Source organism: Marmota flaviventris, chromosome 1 (genome assembly GCF_047511675.1).
Source record: "Marmota flaviventris isolate mMarFla1 chromosome 1, mMarFla1.hap1, whole genome shotgun sequence".
Taxonomy (NCBI): domain Eukaryota; kingdom Metazoa; phylum Chordata; class Mammalia; order Rodentia; family Sciuridae; genus Marmota; species Marmota flaviventris.
This window is the reverse complement of record NC_092498.1, coordinates 163,991,851-164,016,069: the sequence shown is the minus strand read 5'-3', so window position 1 is coordinate 164,016,069 and position 24,219 is coordinate 163,991,851. Positions and strand designations below refer to the sequence as shown.

General features: G+C 38.2%; 1 protein-coding gene across 1 annotated transcript in view; it reads left to right on the top strand.

Annotated features, from left to right (window-relative positions):
• LOC139706414 (ERC protein 2-like) overlaps nt 1–24,219 on the top strand; it is a gene marked incomplete at its 5' end in the record, with an annotated part of 375,567 nt that overhangs the window by 179,505 nt on the left and 171,843 nt on the right. Inside the window, one exon of the mRNA XM_071614423.1 lies at nt 7,324–7,459. Within this exon, the coding sequence (XP_071470524.1) occupies nt 7,324–7,459 (136 nt within the window). The remainder of the gene's footprint in view (nt 1–7,323; nt 7,460–24,219) is intronic.

Here is a 24,219-nt window from a genome sequence, read left to right as displayed (position 1 = left end):
GTTCTGTCCTCAGATCTCTTAAGCAAGAACTGTGTTGTTCTTGCCCCTTTGTCCTTCTCTAAATTTCCATTTATGTTAAGCTCCTACTTTTATCTTCACTTATTTTGTCACCTGCAAACTGTTCATCTCTAATTTAGTCTGTTGTGCAGAAAGAAGAACCAAACTCATTATGATACAGTGACACTCCAGGATGTGAAAAACAATAAACATTTTTGCTTGTGAGAGTAGATTCATTCATAAAAACTAGAAATTTGTTTAAAATCCTCACATTGAGGTTAATGGGTTCAGGGAACAGAAGTTGTTGGTTTTATGTTCTGCTTTAGAGCTCTGTCCTCATATCAATACTGCTATTTCCATAGTGACATGACTTCCAAGCTGGAAGTTCTCACCTGGCATTCTGGAGCTCCTGTGTTGAAAAACTCACCTCTCCAGTGTTACCTGGTTTCTTTCTAGTTCTCTAATAGTTGTACCAGTTGCTGCCCAGGGCATCCTATGAGGTTAGGACTTTTGTGTCTTGAAGACATTTGTTCTTAAAGAAGGGTGCTAGGGGCATCAGTAATCATCCTGCTTCTTTCTGCTTTCTGTTTCCCCAAACAGATTCCCACCATCTTTTTCTATTTTTTATTTTAGTCTCTGGGTTCCATACATGTCTAGGGTGACATTCCTTCATTATTTGGGGGAGAAGGTCCTCCAGGATCAAAGTGAGGAAGACTATTTGAAAGGATTCTTCCTTCTAGAACCTCTCCAAAATGAAATGTCTTCAGAGTAAACAAATTCTCCTCTTGCTAGTGATGACCATCTTCTTATGTAACCTCCTAAGATTGCTCCCAAGGTCTTCTTGACTTGGGTGAGAAGGTCAAGGGTCAGGGGATGGATATATGCAACACAGAAGAAGGTTTGAGGCAGGGGAACAGGTGCTGGTTTAAGAGCCTTATGTTTATAGCATCACTTACCCCAAGTGAGATAACTGCCAAAGTCACAGACTTCCTAAGGACAACTACTGCCATGACAATGCATCCAACCTGGCAACAAAGGCCTTAGACTTGGGTTTCTTACTGCATCGCCACTAGATTCCCTTGGTTTCAAGTGATTCAATCATTTCATCAAACTGAACAAAGACCAGCCTGATAGGGTATCTCCTCCAAAGAAGGTCTACTAAATAGGACTTGGCACTAGAAGAGGGAACATGAAAATACTTTTGCCTCCAGAAAACTCCACTTCTCAGGTTTTCAAATCTGAACCCTCCCTTTCCTTAACACCTTCATTCTATAGATAATGACATTAGGTTCTAGGTACCTTCTGCTGTCCTGCTAAGTGAAGAATGATATCTTTTTAAGATGTGTTGGCATCTTGTGTTTTATCTGAGGGTGACCTGTTTCTGGGTTCTTGTGTAAACCCAGGCACCCAGCGGGTAGAATGGAAAATGAGGTAACACTCATTTCTAGGGAGCAAGTACTATGGGGAGGGAGGGAGGAGGAATACAACAGGGAGGGAAACTAAGTTAGAAGGCATGGAGAGGTGGGCTTAGATGGCCTGCTGAGGGGTTTTGACAAGGACTCAGCAGTGAACTGTCATGAAATTAGTGGCCAAACATTTGCTCTTGAGAGACTGCCTCAAGATGCAAAGTCTAAGAGATCTGGCTTATTCTCAAACTGAGTCCTCAGACTGTGGCCCGACTTGTGTCTCCTCAAGCTGTCACAGCAGATGATCCTTCTGGTAAGAGCAATCATGCTCATGACATTTAGCACATTTGTAATTGCCGTAAAATATCTTTAGAATATTTATGATAGCTTTCTAAAATTTATAGCTATGCTGAAGTACTCACTGGTATTTACAAGCTTTAAAAAAATGGGATCCTCTCAGTGGTTAAATGTAAGAGCTTTTATTAACGGAAATTCTGCATATAATATTCATTGTCAGCTTCCATTGTGTGTGTGTGGCCCATCGACTTGTGCAGTCCCTTTAGAGTCTCACTTCCCCTTGCTGGTCCTGACCTTCCCGCCATACTGCCATCAGCATAACCTGCCGGGAATGTAACTCATCATTAAGGAAAGCACAATTGGAAGCTAAATGTGTCACAAAAAGCATTTAATAATGCATTCCAAAGTTCATTGTTTCAAGTATTTGCAATACTTGCTGTTTGGGTGTGGGAAATGAGACACTAAATATATGTGCGCAGTATTGCACAAGACATGATTGCATTCCTGTTGTAAGCTAAGAGTGAAACAGAAAGTGAACATGCTGGGATCTGTTTTAAGCATTCTACTTATACTAATTCATCAAGCCTTCACAATAACCCTATGAGTTACAGTTGATTATTAGTCTCATTTTATATGCAAAGAAACAGAGGTATAGAGAAGTTAAGGAACTTGTCTGTGTTCACACAGCTAGAAAGTGACAAACTTCTCCATACAGTTTGGTTCAAAAATTTATGTTATTAGCCATTGCACTGCAGCCACACCTGGCAGGATCATATAGCCCAGAAGTGGTCTTCTGTAAAGGTTGTACCATTTACACCTCTGGTTAACCATACATCAAGTTATTTGTCCAGAAGAAATGAAAGCATATGTCCACAAAATGTCTGGTATAAAAATGTGTGTTGCTACTTTATTTATAAACATAAAAATAGAAAAAAGCCCAATATCAAGTAAGAAATAAGTAATCAAATCTAGCATATTCATACAATGGACTGTTACACAGAAAAAAAAGGAATGGAATGATATACAATAAAATATATGAAAAAATGTTATGCTGAGTGAAAGAAGCCAGACACAATGATTCCATGTATATGAAGCTGAAGAAGAGGCATATGGATAAATGTTAGAACAATGATCACTTCTGAGCAGGGGGAAGGGACTTGAGTCTGGGTGATGGTAATGCTCTATATTTTGATTGGTCAAAAATCATTGCCTTGTGTATTAAACATTGATGCATTTTCTTGTGTGTATTTGTACCTCACTTATACACACAAACACATACAGTAAAACTTAAAGCTCCCTTCTTCTCTAATCCCATTCCCTTTCCCGGTGTCAACCATTGTTTATAGACTGGTATGGCATTTCCAGAAATTTCGATTTCCATGCATATGAGTATATACACATAAAAATAAACTTTTATATTTTAATGTGAATAAGATCCGATGATGTATATTGTTCTGCTACCTGCTTTTTTTTTTCAGTTAATAACATGTCTTGAAGGGTTTTCATTTGTTCTTAATTTTCAAAGCTAGCCTGACACCATATTATGAACACATTTTTTTTTCAGTCAATTTCCTTCTGATGGAAAGTTAGGTATTTTTCAAATTTTCACTTTTAACAGTTCTAATGAAAATGTATTTATATAAATATTTGTGCATGTGTGCAAGCATTTTTTCAGGCTTCTTTCCTAGAAGAAGGATTTGTTGGGAAAAAGGTATGCGTACTTTAGTGGATACTGCCAAATTGGTTTCCAAAAATGCTTTTGTGAATTCTACTCCTCCTTCCCATGTATGAGAAGTGAATTCCTGAATCCTCTCCAACAATGAATATTATCAATCTTTTAAAGTTTTTGAGTACAGATGGGTAATAGCATCTTATTTCTGCTGAGATTTAAAAAGAAATTTTTATTTTCTACTTTATGTAAAAATATACACAAATCCTTGGAGGACTGTCCAGTACTCCCAGCAGTGTAATTCTGGAAGTGTCACCAGCAAGTTAGAGACCATTTTCTAACTTTAATTTGACAGATCACTCTAGTGAAAATAGCTAAAGTCTGTTCTCTCTGGCATTCTTTCTGATCCATTGTTGACTTTATGTTGGAATTTTTTTTAATTTTGTTCAAATTCCTTAATGGTGGCTAAATTTTGAAAAGTGACATAACCTGTTTTATGAAACTGCTTCATAAAGCTTAGTCAGTTTAAGTCAAACATTGAACACTGATTTTACCATCATATTTTTCAACTATCCCCTCCCCAATCATTGCTTTTATTATTATTTTAATTTGCATTTTGGATATGCTTTTAATGATGTTTCCTTGGAGAAAAATTCCTTCCAAAGAATGCCTGCCCCCCCCCCCCCAAACAGGAAGCAGATCAGTTTTGGGTGGAAGCTTGGAACTGCCGGACTTGCTAACTGAGTGGGAGTTTGGAAAGAGGTACAAATGATAGTTTCCTCTAGGGCAATACAGCAAGAGAGTGCTGTCGTCTACACTGCTAGAGCCCTACTGGATTTTGGAGATAGCTAGGGACTGTATTAAGTTTGGCATGTTGATTTTATTCAGTGTGGGTTTACTTCTGCAGGTGGGGAAAGATATAGAGCCTAATAGGTCACTTGCAAATTTCATTATTGGAAATGCTGAGGTTGTTACTAGGAAGTCCCTGTGGTCATTTTTTTCCACTGAGTATCACTGGGCTTTTGGGGAAAGGCAAAGAGATCTAATATTTTAAAATTTCCTGAGTCCTCATCTGCCTCCCCGCTAAATTGCCATTTCAACCTCTGCTTCAGACAACATTAGGGTTTCCCTGAGGGATAACCAAGAGAAGGGCTATTTAGTAGCTAAGGCTCTGCTCAGTATTTGCTCACTATTCCCTACCCTAGCCATGCCATCCCTTGCCTCGTGTCTACCTCTGCAAATCAATTCATTCCCTTTTTGGTTTTCAAGGATGCTTTTTTTTTTATTAGCTACACATGACAGTATAATGATCTTGACAGTTCATACATTTGAATCAAATGGGGTATAATTTCTCATTTTTCTGATTGTACAAGTTGCAGAATCACATTGGTCATACAGTCACCTATGTACATACAGCAATAATAAAAAGGGTTTGACTGCTAGGGATATTTAAAAGTCTCAGAAATATGTTGGAAGCACAAAGGAGTGTGTGTACTTGATAGGTAGCTATTGGTAGTCACATGTACAAAATGATGATTCTGATCACCTTGTTCTGTATTTATCCTAATTGGCCACATCCTAAGCAGTACTACTCAAAACACAACTTTTCTTTATCAATTCCTGGTGTCTCAAGAAACAGTTGGGAGGACTGGGGTTGTAGCTCAGCGGTAGAGCACTTGCCTTGCATGTGTGAGGTACTAGGTTCAATCCTCAGCACCACATAAAAATAAATAAAATAAAGGTATTGTGTCCATCTACAACTAAAAAAACAAAACAAAACAACAATAACAACAACAAAAACAAAGAAATAAATAAAGAAAGAAATGGTTGGGAAATGCTGAAAAAGTGTCAGAACTGACAGTTTTTTTTAGCCTCTCATTCTTAATTCAGGAAAGCTTTAAGGAACACATGGACTTGAAGTTTGTTTGTTTGTTTGTTTTCATTTTGGATTGGAAAAACACTGGAGTATCCTTGAGAATAAGGTTGAGTGTTCACACTGCTTTGAGAACTTCCTGGGATTCTTTATGCAAATGATGTTTCTAATGATGATCCATTTTATTTTGTCACTGGCACTTGGTGAAAGGAGAGATATTTAGCAGTTGGTTCTATTTGATGGTATGATCTAAACAAATAAAATATATTTCTTTATAAAATTTCCTCTAAGCAATCTCACTAACCATATGATCTCTTTATCATATCCTATTTCTGGGATGTGGCCATATTTTCCTAAGTAAGTGGAAAATGTGCTTTCCCTGTTCAAGGCAAGCTTTAAAAATACTATCCTCATTCAATTAGGAAGCAAGAGGTCATTCCTAACATCTTTAGAGTAATCAAAAAATAATTTTCTGAAAGCAGACCTGTGTATTGAGTTGGTGATTTCATCCATGTGCACCACTGTGTTGAGCAACAGTAGAGAAGATAAAAAAAAATTATGCAGTACAAATAGGAACCAAGGAGAGGATTATTTGATTTTGCCCATATTCTCCTAAGTCCACTGAAAACACTTATATCACTGCTTCAGTTGATACTGGAAATATTTCTTAATGAGCCCAAGTGTTCAGACTTTACTTATTAGCAGGAGTCCTGATAGAGGATTGTTCCACTTGGTAAACAGTTATCTTGAACTTCATTTTCTTGGGGTGGGAGGGAGTAGGGACTGCATAATTTTATGAGGACTGGAAATAAAGAGTTTCTTATGGAGAATGCTTTTTATTTTCTTTTTAATTGTTTCAGTTTGACACGTTTCCTGTTTATCATCTAGTTCTCATCTTGTTTATATTTCCAAAAGAGCAGTGGTCTCCATACACTTGTCTCCAGAGTCAGGGCTCAGTCACAGTGACTGATGTAGCAGTGCTGGGGAGATGGGGGTGAAGGGATTAAGAAGGACCTCAAATGACTGGGCTCTTTGGAATCACTGCTCCCAAGCTCTCTCTGCTGCCCTCCTGCCTCCTCATGTGTTGGATTAGATTTATAACAGCTGCTGTGGACATGGTTGCCTAAATCTGTGGAATGTTTTGCTAAATGCTGCTGGTGAAATAGTCCACATTAAGCCTGTAACTCCTGTTTTCTTATTTTTAACCAGTCCTTTATTAGTCTTTAACTCACTTGATCACTTTATGATTTTACACTTGACATCCTATAGATTCATTAAGATCTTTTAGTCCAAGCACCAGGGCTCTGTTTAACATTATGATTAGCCAAGCTGTTATTCTGTTTGAGCTAAGTGTTGACAGTGTATTTGATTGGAGCCCTGTAATTGTTATTTTAAAATCAGAGTAATGGATTATGATCTCAGAATAAGAACATGATCCAAAAGAATAATAATAATTAGAACAGAAACCACTTAGAAGAAAATAAATGTCCCATCACATAACCACAGGGCCCCATGTGCCAGGCCCACCTACCTTTGCAGTCTTGCCCTCCCTGCGGACCTCCCATTACTTGAAGCATCCACTTCTTTCCTATCTTGGGAATTGCATATGCATTTGTTCTCTTTACCTGGGGAGCTCCTTTACTCATGTATCTCTTGGTTAGCTCCTTTGAGTCTCAATCACAGTCTCTTTTCCTTAGGGTAACCGTCCATGGACTCAACAATGTCTAAATTCATCTCCTCCCACCCCCAACACCTGTTCACATCATCATCTCTCACAGCATGCTATTTGTTTCCTTCAACATTAGAAACCATAATTTGTGTCCCCTTGGCACTTGTCTTTCTTGCCCTCTGGACTCTAAACTCCGTGAAGCTGCAGACCTGTCCCATTCAGCATTGAAGCCCCACTATCATCCTGACACCTAAAACTCAATTCATATTTGTAGTTGAATGAACAGAATATTCTGAGGTCCTGGCTTTTTTCTGAGTCCACACAAGATAATTTGTTCTTAGTAATAAATCTGTTCTGACAACATTTGCTTTTCAGTAGTTGAATATAACCAAGTTGTGCTGATTTTTCTCAGGCATATGAAGGATCAGAATAAGAAGGTAGCCAATCTCAAACACAATCAACAGCTGGAAAAGAAGAAGAATGCCCAGTTATTGGAAGAAGTTCGCAGGCGAGAAGATAGCATGGCTGACAACTCACAGCATTTGCAGGTAAGCTTGGGTTTATGTTCTTAATCCCTAAATAATTGGAGACTAACTGACTCTGGAATGTAGCCATTGCTACAGGAAAATATGCAGAGAAATGGTAAACTTGCCTTTGCTCTGAGATCAGAGTTATCAGTATACTCCCAGGGACCTGAGAGGTCTTTCCATGTATGAAGCATGATTTTCAAAATGGTGCCCAAGAAAGCAGCTTATGATGGAGTTTAGAAATGCTATGCAGAGTCTGATGGTTCCTGTACCTCGCCTTAAAAGGTAAGAGCTACTTTTTTATATTTGGCAAGAATCTTAAAACATAGAAATGGCTTCCTTTTTTTAAATTTATGTTTAAGTTGTTTGGGGTTAGTAGAAGGGAAACGTATGTGCATTATCATGGAGGTGTTTGAGAAAGGATGCATTCCTCTGATCTCAGACAGTTTACAAAACTGGTTTTATTTTGCTCAAAACTCTGAGGCTCTGAGATAGATCATTAGTCTGTTTTCTCCATGAATATAGTTATCTCTCAGTGACATCCCTGTCTCAGAAACCAACCGACTGACTGAAAACAACAATTTTTCCTCATTAACCATCCTTACTTTTGGCAAAGGAGTTCTTCCCATATGCTCAATAAGACATTCAAGCTAACACAGGGCATTTGCTTTGAAGTTCCTTTATTTATTCCAGTGTGCCTTTAAACAGAGCAGTTCGAGTTCGACTTGGCTGCTGTTCATGTTAAATTTTGCTTATTAATTAGTGTCTTTCTTCAGTTATATATTAGGTTTCCTCCTTGGAGATAGAAGAAGTTATATAATTTCAATATGTACTCATAGTTCATCTTTTTAATTGACCAAAAGAGAAATAAATAATTATTCCAGAGTAGGAAATACAAGGAAACAAGTGGCAGATGGAGGTTATTTAGTCAACATTAATTTATTTTTTCTCTGTGTCCTGGTCATGGCATAATGGTGTCATATAAGCTCCCTTTGCATGTGTGTTTGAATTGGAGTTTTTACACAATAGCACAATACTAGGATCAGATCCTCTATTGAGTGCCCGGGTCACCCTAGCATGGATCATGTTCACTTGAGGTCACAGCTTCTTCAATGCTCTTGACAAATCAAGAGTTGGGTTTTGGGTCTTAGTTTCCCAATCTCTGATAAGAGATATTAAATTGGAGCTTAAAAATTGAGATAATAATAACTAAAATTTGTAGAATATTTTCCTGCTTTTTTCAAGCATGTTTTCATTTATAACAATGTTGGAGATTTTGCATGTGGTAAAACTAGTGTCCCAGAAAAGTTTTGAAGTGACATCCTAGTAAAGGGTGAAGGTAGACCTGACTCCAGGCTTTCCTGCTTTCCAAAAACAAATGCAGAGAAAAAAGTGACAGTGGTAGGTACCATTTTTGAAATATGCTGGACACTATGCTAGGTACTGTATAGTAGCTGTTATCCCATTTCAGTTTTATGTCAGTCAGGACTCCTGAGTGCAAACGACAGGAACAAAACACAATCTGTATTAAGAAAGAGAAAAAAAAATCCATTAATTCACTGCAAAATCCAGGGAAAGATTTTCATCTTGACTGAATTCAGATTTCCAAACAGTGACATCAATAATATGTTTCCTTCCTACTTGGAGGATGATTTGATCTTTATTGCCTGGGATCCTCAGGAAATCTTTCCACAAATAATGCCCAACACCAGCCAGCCTACCACCGAAGAATGTAATCATTCCAGGACAAAGGAAAGTAGCTCTAGTAGTTCTAACAAGCTTTTGAGATTAGGACATATAAATTGACAGCTCAGGTTCAGGCCATGTGATCATGAGGAGCCTAAGGGGAAGGGGTCAGCTTCATCTAAATCCTATGTGCTAAGAGTGGAGACAGATGACCTCCCACAGAGAAAAATAAGTCCTGGTATCTGAAAGGGTTCTGTGCAGATAAAACTACAGAGGTCCACTGCAGCCGTTATATGGTAGATGAACAATTATTATCCCATTTGGTATATTAGAAGAAGGAGACCATGAGAGATAAAATAACTTTCAAAATTATTTATCTAATAAGTGGCAGGCCCAGGACTTAAACCTGTATGTGACTATCATTAGATGATGAGTTTTCTGAAGAATTAGGAAGGCAGGAAAACTGAGTCTTCATGGATCAGGTGGAATTTGAGCCATATGAGTTTGAGATGGGAGAGACAAGTGGTAGGGAAGGCCCTCCAGGAAAGAGAACCATCGGAAAAGGTACAGAAGTTGATAGAGCATGGTATAATCCGGGCACAAAATATCATGAATCAAGTGATTGGGGTGCAGTTTTCAGTTAGGTAAGCATTGTCCTTATCTTTGTTTAACTAACTCTGGAACTAAAATGCCTGAGTTTCACTCCAAGCTTTAGAATTCACTGAGTGTCCTTAGGAATGTCACTAAACCTCCCAACGTCTCAGTTTCCCCATTTGTAGAACAGGAATAATAATTACATCTATTGCAGAGTTGTTCTGAGGGCTACAAATTAAATGTATATGAGGAATTTAGAATTATACTTGGCATAGGCTATGCTCAGAATAAGTATTGATGATCATTCTTATAATCACAGGGAAAGGTGAAAGAAACATTTAAACAGAGTTGTCTAGTACATGCAGGATATTTACATAGTTATACTTGGGTAGGCATTAAGCATCAAACTCTTTGTCTTTTCTATATATAGTAATTTTTTCTCTTCTAAGGACCATCTAGTTATGGAAATTAATGTCTTGTTTTGGCCCGTGAACTTTCACATAGCAATATTTTCATAAGGAGCCTTGATAACTACCTCGTAGACCTATTCATAAAAGATAGCATGGTCTGGAATTGCTTAGTTGCATTCCTGACCACCCCAAACAAAGGATAACATTTGAAATGCAATAAAAAGTAATCACGATTAATTTTGATGAAAATGTCTCTGGTTAAGGTTAATAGAGACTGAACCTCCCACTTGAATGGATTCTTAAGCAGATGTGCTCAGATGCAGTAATTATTACCTTCTGAGAACTGAACTTTCTGGAGGCCCTTGGCTTTTAATATTACTGTTGTTTTAAGTACTTCCTGTTTATAAGTTTGCCTGTTAATCCCTTTAAGTTTCAGTCTACTAGGATTTAGTCTGGTTAGTTGTTTGGCTGGTGGTTACACGTTTGGCACCTGCTAAATTTGATTTATTCATCACTGGTGATTTGTAATGATCAGATACCCTAAATTTATGATTTCAACCAACCAAATGGTATTATAACTATAAAAATATCAGGAAAAGTATTGCCTACAAAAATAATAGCTATTGGATTAGGCTTCAAAGGAGAGCTAAAAGAGATTCAACTAGTTGGCATGGAAATTGGGAACAAGTTGAATGATAGAGTGACCATGCTATTTATTGTTTCAAGTAGAACATGATGGCAGTAGGAAGAAACTGGGCCAGCTCTGTCAGCCCTAGATAGATAGTCATGATATGAAACATTTTGCAAATCCTACTTTATTTCTTTCTTAAGTTTACAGTTTTATGGCAGGAGTTGCAAACTCAAATACCTTAAACGTCTACATTGTTAACATAAGAAACATGTGAAAAAAATAATATCTGATTACTTCAGCCATTTTTTTTTTTTTTTTACTTTTGGTAGAAACATATCAGTTAGTAATTCCATCACAGTGCTATGTAACCATCACTCCAAAACTACTTTACAACCAACTCAGTGGTAGTAACTTATTCCACCAGATTTGCAGGTTGACCAAGCAGCTCAATTTCTGGAGGGTGGCCTTGTTGGGCACTTCTGCTACTCAATGCACATCCATGGGAAGTTAGGGCAGCTCTGTTTCACATATGTTCGTTCATTCTATAACTCAAGCTGAGGAAGCATCAGTGACCCAGGAAAGTTCTAATGATAGTAGCAGAGTAAAACATGCAGAGTATCAGAAGGCCTAGTCTTGAATTGACACTGTGATTTCTACCCCATTTCATTGGCTGAGCCAAGTTTGGAAAGTTCGCTCTACAGGCAGAGAACACTGTAAAGGGATAGATACAAGGATGGGTAAAAAAATTGAGACCAATCATTCAATCTATCAAAAAAGACAAAGTTTGGGGAAATGTTTCTCTATTCCAGGAAAAGCAACAGAATAATCATAATGAAAAATTTCAGTTGTGGTTGGCCCTAGCAGGTAGGCATAATTGAGGGCAAATGGGGAATTAGGGAACTCAAAGAGTCCATGCTTCATCCAGGGTAGTAGGAACCACTAAGCTCTGGCTGCACTTTGCTGTAAAAGTGGACCTAGGGTTGTGGGACCTTCTGATTGTCCAAGATAAGTCATATAATGTGTACATTTATGTGGAATCTGATATTTGAGAAAGTTGGTTCAAAAATTTTTTAAACATTGCATGATTACAGTCAGCCACATATGCATATGAATTGCTTTGTTTTGTGGCCTGTTGCACAGCAGTCTGATCCCTCTGAATTCAGAAGGTATAAATAAGGAAATTAAGAATGCTCTTTAGCTAGTTCAACTTGACTAATTAAAGAATAGTGACAGGTTAGTATTTGTCCTGAGTCCTGTTTTTGTCAAAAAATACTTTGTGTTATTGCTTATCAGAGGCAATTACCCACAATCTGTAGGGATAGAGAGTGTTCTTGATTTTGTGTGTGTGTGTGTGTGTGTGTGTGTGTGTGTGTTTGTTTGTTTGTTTTTTTGACCCCCTGAGCATTGCAAAGAAAATAGAAAGGGAAGGATAAAGAGCTATGGAGTTGAAATGTTCAGAGTTCAAGTACTGGCCCTTGTTACTATTATTTGAGGGCCCTGAGTAAGGCAGAGAACCTCTCTGACCCTTACTTTCTTCATCTGTACATGGGATTATAATTTCTACCTCCCTGGATGAGTTTAATAAAATGAGGTTTGAGGAAAAAGCTGAGTACAGTCCCTGACCTGTGTGGAGTTCAGTTACTAGAGCTTTTTCCCAGAGAGACTGGTAATGAGCTTTTAACTACAGAAGACAGTGACCACTGGGAGTATCGCCCAGCAAACCCTTTGCAACTATTTTATACTGATGAGCAATACAGATATAGAGTACACTTCAGTCAATGAAAGTTTCCAATGAAGCATTAAAAACATTTGGGGCAATAAGGAGGAAAAATTAAAACATTCTTCAAGTTACTGTTGAGTTGTGTCTGAAAGGTGAATGTGAAAGATCGTGATTTTCTTGTATAATTCTGTAGAACTTTTCCCCAGGACACATATTATAGCGCGTGATATTTACGTCTGGCCTTGGGGCTTTGGGCTTCTGTGTATCCCGTCAGAGCCCATATGGAGATTTTTCAACAAGCTATCTTTCTGGAGATTCACACTAAATTGTCATTACCAGGATGGGATGCATTTTTTTTTCCACCTCTAGCTATTTCTTGCTGAGCAAAGATGCCAATTTGAAATCCCAGTGGACATCCTTGTAGATTTTGGCTGCATTTTTCCCAATGCAGCTTATCGAGTTAATGAACTAACATTCTAAGAAATGCACAAGCCAATGTTTTATGCTCCTTTTCTGTTGTATGTCTGCAGAATTCTCTTCAATTTATTGCCTGAAAACTAAAGTCTGTTCTTGTGTGCTTCCGTTTCCAAATTATAGGTTCCCAGGGAACTGTAAAGTTTCTTCTCTGCCAGTGGTTAAACCCGAGTGTGATCAGTTTAAAAAGCAAATGAATGTTCTCATTTATTCTTGTTCTTTTAGTATAATCCTAAATAAATAAATAACTATATTTAAAAAGCTAGAAACAATTTTATTTTTTCAAAGTGTGTAACCCTGAATGTCCCTATCTTTTTGCTGGGACTTACTTTATTTCTCCAATTAGAGTTGAAATTGCAAACAGAGGAAGTGTAACAAACATCATAAACCTCAAAAATGCATAGCTTTCAGCAAAACATATAGCTTATTACAAGGTTCCCAAGGTTCGCTAAGTTGTTTCTTTGCAGAGTAACTTGTACATCTTAAACAGCACATTTAAAGCCTCATATCTATATGTTCATTTCTCCAAGACACTGAGTTAAGTTCATTTCTCTTTCAATTCCCCAAACTTAAAATTGTTACTATAACCATGATCTATGTTCATGTGTTATGGTACACTTACCTAAGTACTGCTATTAGGAGAAACCTGACCAGCAGAGTTCGGGGATTTATCATTGTCAAAATGTGTTTATTGAGTTCCTAGTTTTCCATGGCTGTAGGTAGGCATGGTGTGAGGTGATTTAGGGGAGTTCCATTTCAGTCATCGTTTTCAATGTATGTAAAGATGAGAAAGGTCATCTTAACACAGGTTGAAAAGAAAATCCACGTTTGTTCCAATTTTCCCAAGAACTTAACATCATGATATTTAATACTGCAAGATTTTTATTTGTTTATTTTGCAATTTTCTACCCTGCCATATAGAAATTGGGAAGTTCCATTTACATTGTGGATAAACTCATCACATAGTTGAAATGTGAACTAAGCCTCATCCCACATTTCCTGCCTATGTTCCTGTTTTCAGATATAAAGAAATACCCAACTATTTGTGAATCTGCAGAGGACATGGAATGTTGACGAGTAGGACTGAGGTTTAGTACAGAAGTGTTTTCTTTCCTTAGGGATTTATTTTGACATTTGTTTTTCTTTCACACTATAATCCCCCACGAGCCAAAAATGACTTTTGTTATGGCAGGTCCCTCTGGGCAGTCTTGGAAAATCTTATTTGACAATCAGTTTCTGGTAGCCTTGAGTTGAAATCATTATTCTCTGTAGTAACTCATGGACTGTCAGGAGTGACAAGATATCCTATGTGGTGTATTTGGGAACTAACCGATTTTTAGAAACGTTCCAAGAAGTCAAGTGAAATTGTGTAAATAAAACTGTTGTACATGGAGTTTTTTAGTTTTTCTTCTTTGCTCCCAATAAAGTATGACTTGTTTTTCCAAATGTGCAGTAAATTGCATATTTCTTCTGAGAAATGTCTTCTGCTTTTTCCTGTGGATTTGTGACCTAATCCTCCACTTCATATAGCCCCTCTGTACAAACACAATATATTTCTATAGAAAAAAGAGGTTTACCCTTAATCGAGTGTTGCCTAATCTACCTACTAAATTACCCCCTGGAGATGGAGGAAGGTTCATTATTCTTTTCCGAAGGGTTTTTAGGTTTCACTCCATTAGTGGCTGTTTAGCATTCCCTGGCAAAATGAATGTTTGTTTGTCAAAGTCTGAAGATCCTGCAGAATGAAATGCAACATATCTGTCAAATGAAATCATTTTGATTATGGGTGTAGAGTCTGGAAAGATGAGATCTGAGGAGATGTTTAGAAAAAGGAATCCTGCTAGAATGATATGGTGATCTTTTCCTCATTTGAGGGTGGGCACTGAGGAAGATCAGATCATCTTTTAGATATTATCCAATTTGGTGCTTTTTAAAAGTCCCTGAAAGATAAATCAGGAAAGACATTGTTCATTCTCCTGTAATCACCAATAAAGACTAGAAGCAGATAGAGATCCTTTCCTAGAGAGGGTGAGTGATCAGCTCTGGGGTAAGAGGAGGGCCCACTGAGTCTTGCTGGCTTCTGTTTACTCCAAATTCTGACATCTGGGGTTTATCCCAAAATCTGGTCTCTGAGGTTTGGGCTATAACCATTTTTATGTTTATGAAAATCACTGCTGCAGCTGATTTTAGTTAATAAAGCAATAGCCCATTTCAGTCAGCCAAGTGTACTTTTCAAAGTGCTTTCACAGGTTGATCTTTATATTGGGTCCTACCATTAGCCATAAGGATTGCAGAATTATCTTTCTTCACTTTCTAGAAGAAGAAACTGAGACTCAGTTGCTCAGTGACTCATCTGAAATCATGGATCTCATTAGAAGCAAAGCTTTGAGAAGACAGCAGAGCCTATAAGTTCCCCCTCTGAAGGTCAAAGCAAGTCTCTGATCAGAGGCTGGAGAAATTCTTCCTCAGTCAAAGGATTCTGAACCAAAAGCCACTGAGAAATGAGAACTTTCTAGTGTGTACTTTAGAGTGTCTCAATGTTTCTCTATTCTATTTGCATCCACAGAATGTGCAGAATGATTTGCCGAGTAAGTATGATGATGGCATTACTGAAGAATCCACAATTTAAACTCAGGGTAACTAACTGAAAGGGGAAAAAAAAAAAATCTGACAGCACACATTATTTTTTTCAAGGTAGAACTTGTAATAACTCACACATGGAGGACTCATGTAATCCCCAGGGGGCGATCTTGTTCTACTGCATCACAAGAGTCAGTCCAGTTAAACCTACTATCCGCTACCAGGGTCATAACTATAGACCTACCCTGGGATATCCCTACCAGAGGTTAGTCAGAGGGGGACTTGCAAATCACAGTGCATGTCACTCTGATATCACTAGCCTCTTTCTAATAATTGCTGATATTTCAGCACATCACTACCTAAGGAAGAGACCTGGGCATGGTTAATTTTTAAAAATGTTAACTTTGACTTATGGCTTGTCCAAGGCATTGCTAAGTTGTATATTCAAACACTCCAGATTAAGGAAATGACAATCAATGCCATGGGCAATGATTTAAATGGAAACCTTGCAAAAGGAAAATACAACTATAAAATCTGTTTCTATTCACTTAATAGTCTCTCCTGTAATACACGTTTGGGAAGTTGGTAACTTGAATTTATGACACTTTTAATTTCTTCTCTGCTGTTACACTTTCCCTCCACATCTTTATTATTTATGTTGCCTGGAAAAATCTCTGCAAGGTTAAGCAATCATAAGTTTTTCTTACTATAGAAAGGACCTTAGACTTTATAAAATACAAGCTCCTTGTTTTGCTGATGAGGGAAATAGGACCCAGCAAAAGCAAATGACCTTACTAAGATCCTAGAGGAAGCTACTGGCAGAGGGGGAGATCAGATCCTAAGCCTTCTGCATCCTTGTCCAGTGCCATTTCTGTGGTTCACTTTTTCCATAGGTTTTGTCTTCTCTCAGTAGAATTTGAACAGTTTAAATGCTTGAGCCCATAGGTCAGGCCTATGACCCCCCAGCATTGGATATCACTGTGACTATCTGAGATCACATGGAATTACCCCTCACAATAAATTAAACTTTGTATTTTATAAATAGATATCTGTCATTTCCTTATATCTTTAAAACTAGAGTACCTAAAGAAGTAGTAACTTGGTGGAGGAGAAAATTACCGTGAGACCAGATTTACAGAATTTAGAGCTCTTTAAATGACAAATAAAATTGGTTTTGGTTATTTTTATCTTTGACACTTTTCCTCATCCATAAAGGGATGTTAGCCATAAAGAAATTCAGGAAGTTTCTTATTATGGAAAACAAGTGTGGATTACTTGGAAAATTCAATAAAAAGAATGATACCTCCTGCTTTTTATTGAGCAATGAATTAGGCCAAGGATAATGTCTTTGGTTGAGTTCTCTGGGAAATTGAGACTGAGATTAACATGTAAGGAAGTTTATTGGGGTACTCTAAGGAAGGGAGGAAAACCTGACCGGGAATAGTGAGAAGTCAAACTGTGATGTTGTAGCAAAGGCCTCAGCAGTTCCTCAGTTGCTCTATAGCTGGGAATAGCCATTAGGAGGGAATTGACTCTAATTGAGGCCAGAGGGTGGCCTTGGTTTTCCTTCATCAATAAGCCAGTGGATGTGAGCAGCCCCTGGGGAGGGGTGTAGTCTTTGGACAAGGCAGCCCTCAGGAAAGGCACATCCATGGCCACTGGGAAATGAGTTCCTTAGTTCTCAAATGAGAATCTGGGCAGCATACCACTGAGTCTACAGCAGTCACTAACATGCATGTGCTCTCTCCTGTTTGACATCCATGATGAGTACATACAGCTAATCTTGCCTACGCAGCTTCAGAATTCTTTTCAATATCAGCAGCCATTAAATGTCAATTCTGGTTGGCCAAGTGACTGTGTACACATATTAACTTTTAAAATCTTATTTCCAAACTAATGAAGGTGCCTCTATCTCATTTTACAGATGAGAAAATCAAGACTTGGTAATACTAGCTGAAAGAGCTGGTGTTCTTTCTCAAGTTTGTTTGCAAACTAGCCCCTTCTCTCCCTCTCCTTCTCCCTCTCCTACATGGAACTGTTTCTTTACACTGGCCATAGTAACTTTAGCAAAAGTAAAAATGACCATTAGGCTGCACCAAAAACAGATATGTTAGGTGGCGTAAACTCATAAACTTGGGTAAGAAGGCTTTGCCTGTACTTCCTGGGGAAGGGATAAGCTTTCCTTTAACTAATGATATAGACTTTAATGTTTCCTAGATGTATGTAAGGTTCTGCCTGCAGTTCAGCAAACTGTCCCACTGAGGTTTTTTCAGGACCTTTTGTGCCCAGACACTGTGTTACTTGCTGAGATTTAACAACAGGTAAAACAAGATTCTTTACACTGAAAAGTCTCAGAGTCTTTTCTTCTAACTTAAGGGTTCTTTCCCTGAGCCTCTGAGATGTTTATTTGTAGTGGCTTCTGAATGTGAACTGCAAATAGTTCACTGGGCTGTGACCTGCCTTAGGACAGGAGATCATTTCAAAGAGATAGCAAGGGTCATGTTTGCAGCAGGAGCTTGAACTTGACCTGTAGTTCTGCAGAGAGCTGCAAACCTTTGAGTGCCGAGGGATGAGAGCAGCAAGTAGGTAGTCAGGGTCTGGGTTCTAGTCTAGGCTCAACCACTAATAAGCTGTGTGATTTTAAGCAAGTGATTTTTTTTTTTTGAACCACAGTTTCTTGTCCATAAAAGGAAAGGCTTATAGTGGGGGAAGGCCCCTTCCAACTCTGAAATCCTGGGGTTTGGGGATTAATGAAACATGTATATATATGGTGATTTAAAAACATCTTCAAAGAGTGTGGCTCATGAACCAAATGGAGATGCTCCAGTCAAAATAGTGTCTTTACGCAAGGATCAGGAATGTCCTCCAGTTGGGAATCTGGGGAAGTGAGGAAATTGGTGTTGTTGAATCATCCTGGTAATATAATATCTGGCCTTAAGTATAAATTACTCTTAAGAATGCTTTTGTTTTCCTAGTGAATTGAAGTACAGAGTCTGTAACTTTGAGGAGGCTTTGGTAGAGGCCATTAATGTACTGTTTTCTTTCTTTAGAGCAATCTGTTAACATAATACATCCACTAATTGTTACTGTTTTGGGATAAGATAGATTAGAACTATGACAGTCTGGACACAAGATACACAATGCAGGGACTTCTCAGAATTGAGCCACCAAGGTTACTGACTTATTTTTCAAGGACAGGAGCTGTGTGGCTTTTAAATGTAATTATTTGTGAAGGGCACTATTATTTTGATAACCCACCATATCAATATGACTATTTTTCCCCAAATGGTGTGGGTCATAGTGAGCTGTGGGAAAATAGAAAATAGACTACTTAGACAAATACAAGTTTGATATTATCTAGGTTTGCATTTCCCAAAACATGTTTGTCAAAGTGATAGTTTATGAGATATAATACTTTAAGAAAGAAACATTTCATTTATCAAATGCTTTTGGAAAACAATACACACTCTTGCCTTCACTTGGAAAGCAGTTGTATATTAACATATTGAAGGCTCTGAGAAGTCCCGCAGCTATGAGAAGTGTTTAATGTTCTTTAATCCAAACTTTCCTTAAATCACTTGACAAAAGAAGTCTTTTGTTTCCTCTCCCGAACATCTATTAACATTGCAAAGAATTTAGTATTGTATGGAATGTTGATAAATGCTGATCTAAGCAACCACAGTGCTGAGACTGTGATATATAACTAGTTCTTTGATTATAGTTTTAGGCTGGACAGACCCTGCAGGGAAACTATATTAAGCAGAATATTGTCTTTGCTGAATCAGAATTCACCCAGATTATTCTTGCTAGGTGATTCAAAAATAGTTCTGGTAGAATGATTGACCAAGAAAATTTTACTTTTGATATAATTTTTAAAATTTGCACCTCATTAATAAAGCTACTGAAAAATGTCTATAACAGGCTTAGGAATATTTTCTTCTGTGATTTCTTCAAAATCCACATTGATTTTTAGATATAATCTTACATTAGGCTATGCCCCAAATCCAAATTTGATGAAGATTGTTTTGGAAGAAGATGTGGAAATTATCCCAGCTTTAAAATATAAAATTACATTTTTTAAGGTTTCCATTGTTAATTCTCATTTGGATGCAGTTTTACTTGCTTTCTGCTAAGGCAGTTCATTGGCAGTGTGGAATATAGTGCTTAGGTTCCAGTTGGGCTGTCAAAGTCAATTATACGGGTCGAAAATGAAGCACAGAATGTTGCTATGTCATTACCAGCAAAGTTGTTTTTATTTTGGTTGTACTTTCTTGGCTGTGAAAAGATCCTTATGATAAATTAGAAAGCCACAAATTTGAAAATGGTGATAGTTAAACAATATAACCTTGAATGCATGTCTCCTAGATGCCTGAACTTGCTCATAAATGGGCCTGTCATTTCTGAATGAACTGCACCTCTCTTATCCTGGCTTAATGATGATTTTACCCTTTTACTCATCTTTCAAGGTTATTTTTCTCCATACTCTGAATGGGGGATTAAGGTCACACTCAACTGTGGGTTTGATTTGCCTGAATGAAGTTTCACTTCACCAGAATCTCATGTGCATTACAGTCCAATGTTGGAGACCAGAGTAGGAGTCAGAATTGTGTCTTTAGGGGAGATATGTACTCAGTAGGAGGAGGATCATCTCTTTAGTTTTAACAGAATCCATGTTGTTTTTCATTTTCAAAGCTTATTTTTTCCCTGTACAATCTTAAGTCTGTATCTTTATATTTTAATTTAATGAAATGAAAGTTTCATTCCACAGCTTTTGTTTCAGTCTCTGCACTAACCCTGAGACCAGGTTCTTGTGTCTCTCTCACCCTGTGTAATGGAGAGACAGACCATTAAGTCACACTCATGATAAAGACATGCCAGGAGATGGGGGAGTAAAGGCCAAAGGGATTCTATTTTATCTATCAGACTAAGTAGCAGTGCAAGTGAACATTGTAAACAAAAGTGGCCTTGAATTTGTCCACCAGGTCAGCTCCTGTAGCTTTTTTGGGGCTCCCTTCAAATGTTTTTTTGCCAAGGGGTGGGCCTCTTCCCCTGGTTCTGATGGCTGCTCCTTTCCATCATTTATGAGTCAATAAATATTGATACCCCAACATATACCTCCTGAAGATAAAGCCATCTACCTTTTCTCAAATAGAAAATTAATTTTAAAAAAATGTGAATATTAAACTTAAAAAGATATAGATAAAATAGTCAACTCTATACTTCAGATATTTGTGTAAACTTTGAAATCACTTGTTACACAAAATGTGCCTTTCAGAACCCCTGTTTGTCATGGAACAGTGTCATTTGATCAGGGTCTCCACAAGCCTCTTCTACCTAAGGGTCCATGACCCCTGTGGAGGTGCTCATGAACCCACTTGCTGGAGTGCTACAAAGCCACAGTCAGCCATTCACATATTAGCAGGGCTCATTTTATAGTTTCCTAGTAGGTGTGAGTATTTTTATCTCTTTGCCAGGGAAAGGTGTAAGGTTTGCTTTCATTCCACTGGTTTAGATCATAAGCTCCCACATGGACTTTTCTTGTTGCCTGTTACAAGCTGTGTGTTATGCCATGAGGTTGTTAAGGTTCTAGATCACGATAGTATCTACCTCCTAGTATAGGTAGATACTTATGTGATCTTTTAGGAAGCAGTGCCCAGCATAGTGTAAGTGGTGGCTGTTGCTGTAAGGATGCTGGTGTGGGTGTCAATGATGTTCTGTGTCTTCACATTCACACTTGTGAGGGCTCCATACAGAAACCTTGTTACGCCCTGACCAGTTGGTTCCAGGTATCTTTGGGACCACTTTCCTTCTGTTCTCTCATTATAACTCCTCCAGCACACCAGTCTCCATCCTTCCCTGTCCCTGGGTCTTGGAACATGTTGTGCCTTTGAGTAGAAGGTTCTTTGTTTACATATGCTTGTGACTTCCTCCTTCCCTAATGCAGGTCTCTGCTCACATGCCATCTGTTCAGAGAAGCTTTCTTTGAATGCTCTTTCTAATCAGTCATTCTTATAATTCTTATGTTCTTGCCTTTATCTTTTTTCATGATGAATATCACGTCCTAAAATTATAATAAGATATAGTTATTTTTGCACTTGTTTATTAGCCATCTTTCCCATGAGCACATGCATGGGGGCACCACTGCCAATCATCCTTCCTCCTAGAAGTCAGGACTCTGACTTATGTATTCAGACCAGGATTAGCATTCAGAAGGTATATTTTTGACTAACATAATAAATTAATTATTACAAGTTGAACACATTAATGGCAAATGATCAGACAGGCTAGCCAGAAGTGAAGGATGTACCGTCTAGACTTTAAACACAAACCTTGTTTGAACAGGAATTTGCTTTAAGAGACATTCTTATTGGCACTTGAAGAAGTCTGTCTGTGGAGCTCAGGCCTGGTTTTATCTCTTTTCACATTTAAGCTGCAGAGGGCACCATCCTCATTGGAAGTTGCTCAGAGTGGCTGTGGAGAGAAAGGGAAAGGCAACGTAACAGGAGATCAGAAGAAACCAAATTCTCACCCTGCCCTCTGAGCAGCTTCCTTTTATGTCAGACACCTATGTCAACATTTAAGACACAGTCAGTCTGCAGATAGAAACACCTAAAGAAAGGTGGCAAAATGAGAAGACAGGTTCTTAGAACAGCCTTTTCGATTTTAGTTCTCCAGTGAAGCTGAACTTCTTTTGAGCATTTAGGTCTTTGACAGGTAGCTATAAGGTGAGGAAAGAATTTCTTAGTAGCTAAGAGTTTGTCCATTGTATAATTGATTGATGGACTCAGCACAGAGTCATTTAGAAAATGTTCCCTCATGGTGAAGGGAATGCTGAGCCTGTCCAAGCACTGTGATAGCATCATGCCCCCAGCTTTTTCCTTTTTGTGAACCCAGGGGTGCTTAACCACTGAGCCACATCCCCAGCCCTTTTTCATGTTTTATCTAGAGACAGGGTCTCACTGAGTTGCTTAGGGTCTCTCTAAGTTGTTGAGTCTGACTTTGAACTCATAGTCCTCTTGCCTTACTCTCCCAAGCTGCCCGGATTATAGGGATGCGCTACCTCGCCTGGTGCCCCTATCTTTTTGGACACTCACATTTCCAAATGAATGTTTTTCTTCAGCTGCCAATTGGTGGAACAAGTATTCATTTCCTACTATGGCAGCTGTTACTCACAGGTTTTCTGTACCTCCTCTGGCCACCTTGAAAGCCACAGAAAAGGCTTTCTATTTGGTAATCACAAATTTTTCTTCCCTAAAAGAAGCACTTCCTATTTTGATCAGCAGCCATATTCCCCAGACTTAGTTCTATAAAACACGTAGCAACAAGGTTATACTGCTGGAATGGTACTTTGTCACAAAAATGTGCAAGGCTTTGGAGATGGTTCCAAAGACAGGGTTTCCAAAATATCAGGGAGTTAGTATTGCATCTTTGGAGTAGGTAGCAGCCTTCAAGGTGACTAAATGATGACTGTGGAGATGAGGATATTCTGGCATATTTTGTAACCTTCCCTCCCTCCCCTGCTCCAGACCACATGATTTTATTTTGAAATGAAGAGAACTAGTTTTTAAGCATCATATAAATAATATACTGATTGGGTTTCCAAGTTTTCAGATGCCTGCTTCTATACTGTGAAAAATCCAGTCATTTATAACCACACAAGAGTCTTATGTTGCCAAAATTATGTCAACATCATAGGTGATGTTGACTCCATGGAGGCTTAACTTATCCAGAAATTCCCTGAGTTCTTTCCAATTTTCTTTCTTTGTCTAGATCTGGTTTTTGTTCCTTTCCCATTTCCCATTTCAGAGGGGGAGGTCATCCCTTTTCATTCTGTAATCTAGAGTTAAACAGACCAGGAGTCCATTGCGGCTTCTACCACTTCACAGCTGTGTGATTCTGAGATTGCTTCTTCTTTCTTTGCCTCAGTTTTCTCATCTTTAAAACAGGGATAAGAAGACTAGCTGCCTGTTTGGTTCACATGAATCAATAGCATCTCAATGTAAAGTCATTACCACAGTTTGGAAATGGGGATGTGCTCAGACTCATTATAAATATCATTAGAGGTATCCAAATAATCAGTTATGTTTTGATACATTTTGTTGGAGCCATTGCTAATTTTAGACCCTCAGTTAAACTCTTAATTCTTAGGGTTATACAGTGTTAAAAGATCTGCCTTCCTATTCTGGTGGTTTAGCATTGATTGAGAGAAAAATCTAAGATTTGTGTCTTCATATACTTTTTCCCAGCATCATAAATTTTTAAAACTTTTCTTAAGGTTTGGCAGGAAGCCATACCTACATTGTTTGCGCACACATGCACATATGGTATATATGTATGCACATAGATATATACACATATATGAGTATCTTTTCTCAAGTGGTTTTGTTTTCTTGCCTTGAAACATCATAGCCTCTTTAATTTCACTTGCCGACATGAGATGGCTATGTTTTCCACCTCTAAATTAAACACCCAAAGAATTTGACACTTAGGCACTAAAGTGGTAGCCTTTAAACAGCCATTGACTTCACATAGACAGATACTTGAGACAGAAAACCCTTTCTTCTTTGTGCTCACTTGGTGTCTGGCTTCACCTGGTTGGGTGAAGTGAACTGTGGGTAGGTTGAGCTAAATATGGCTTTGCATGCCCATGTGCTAGGGCAGGCAAGGGATTCCCGTAAATTGAGAG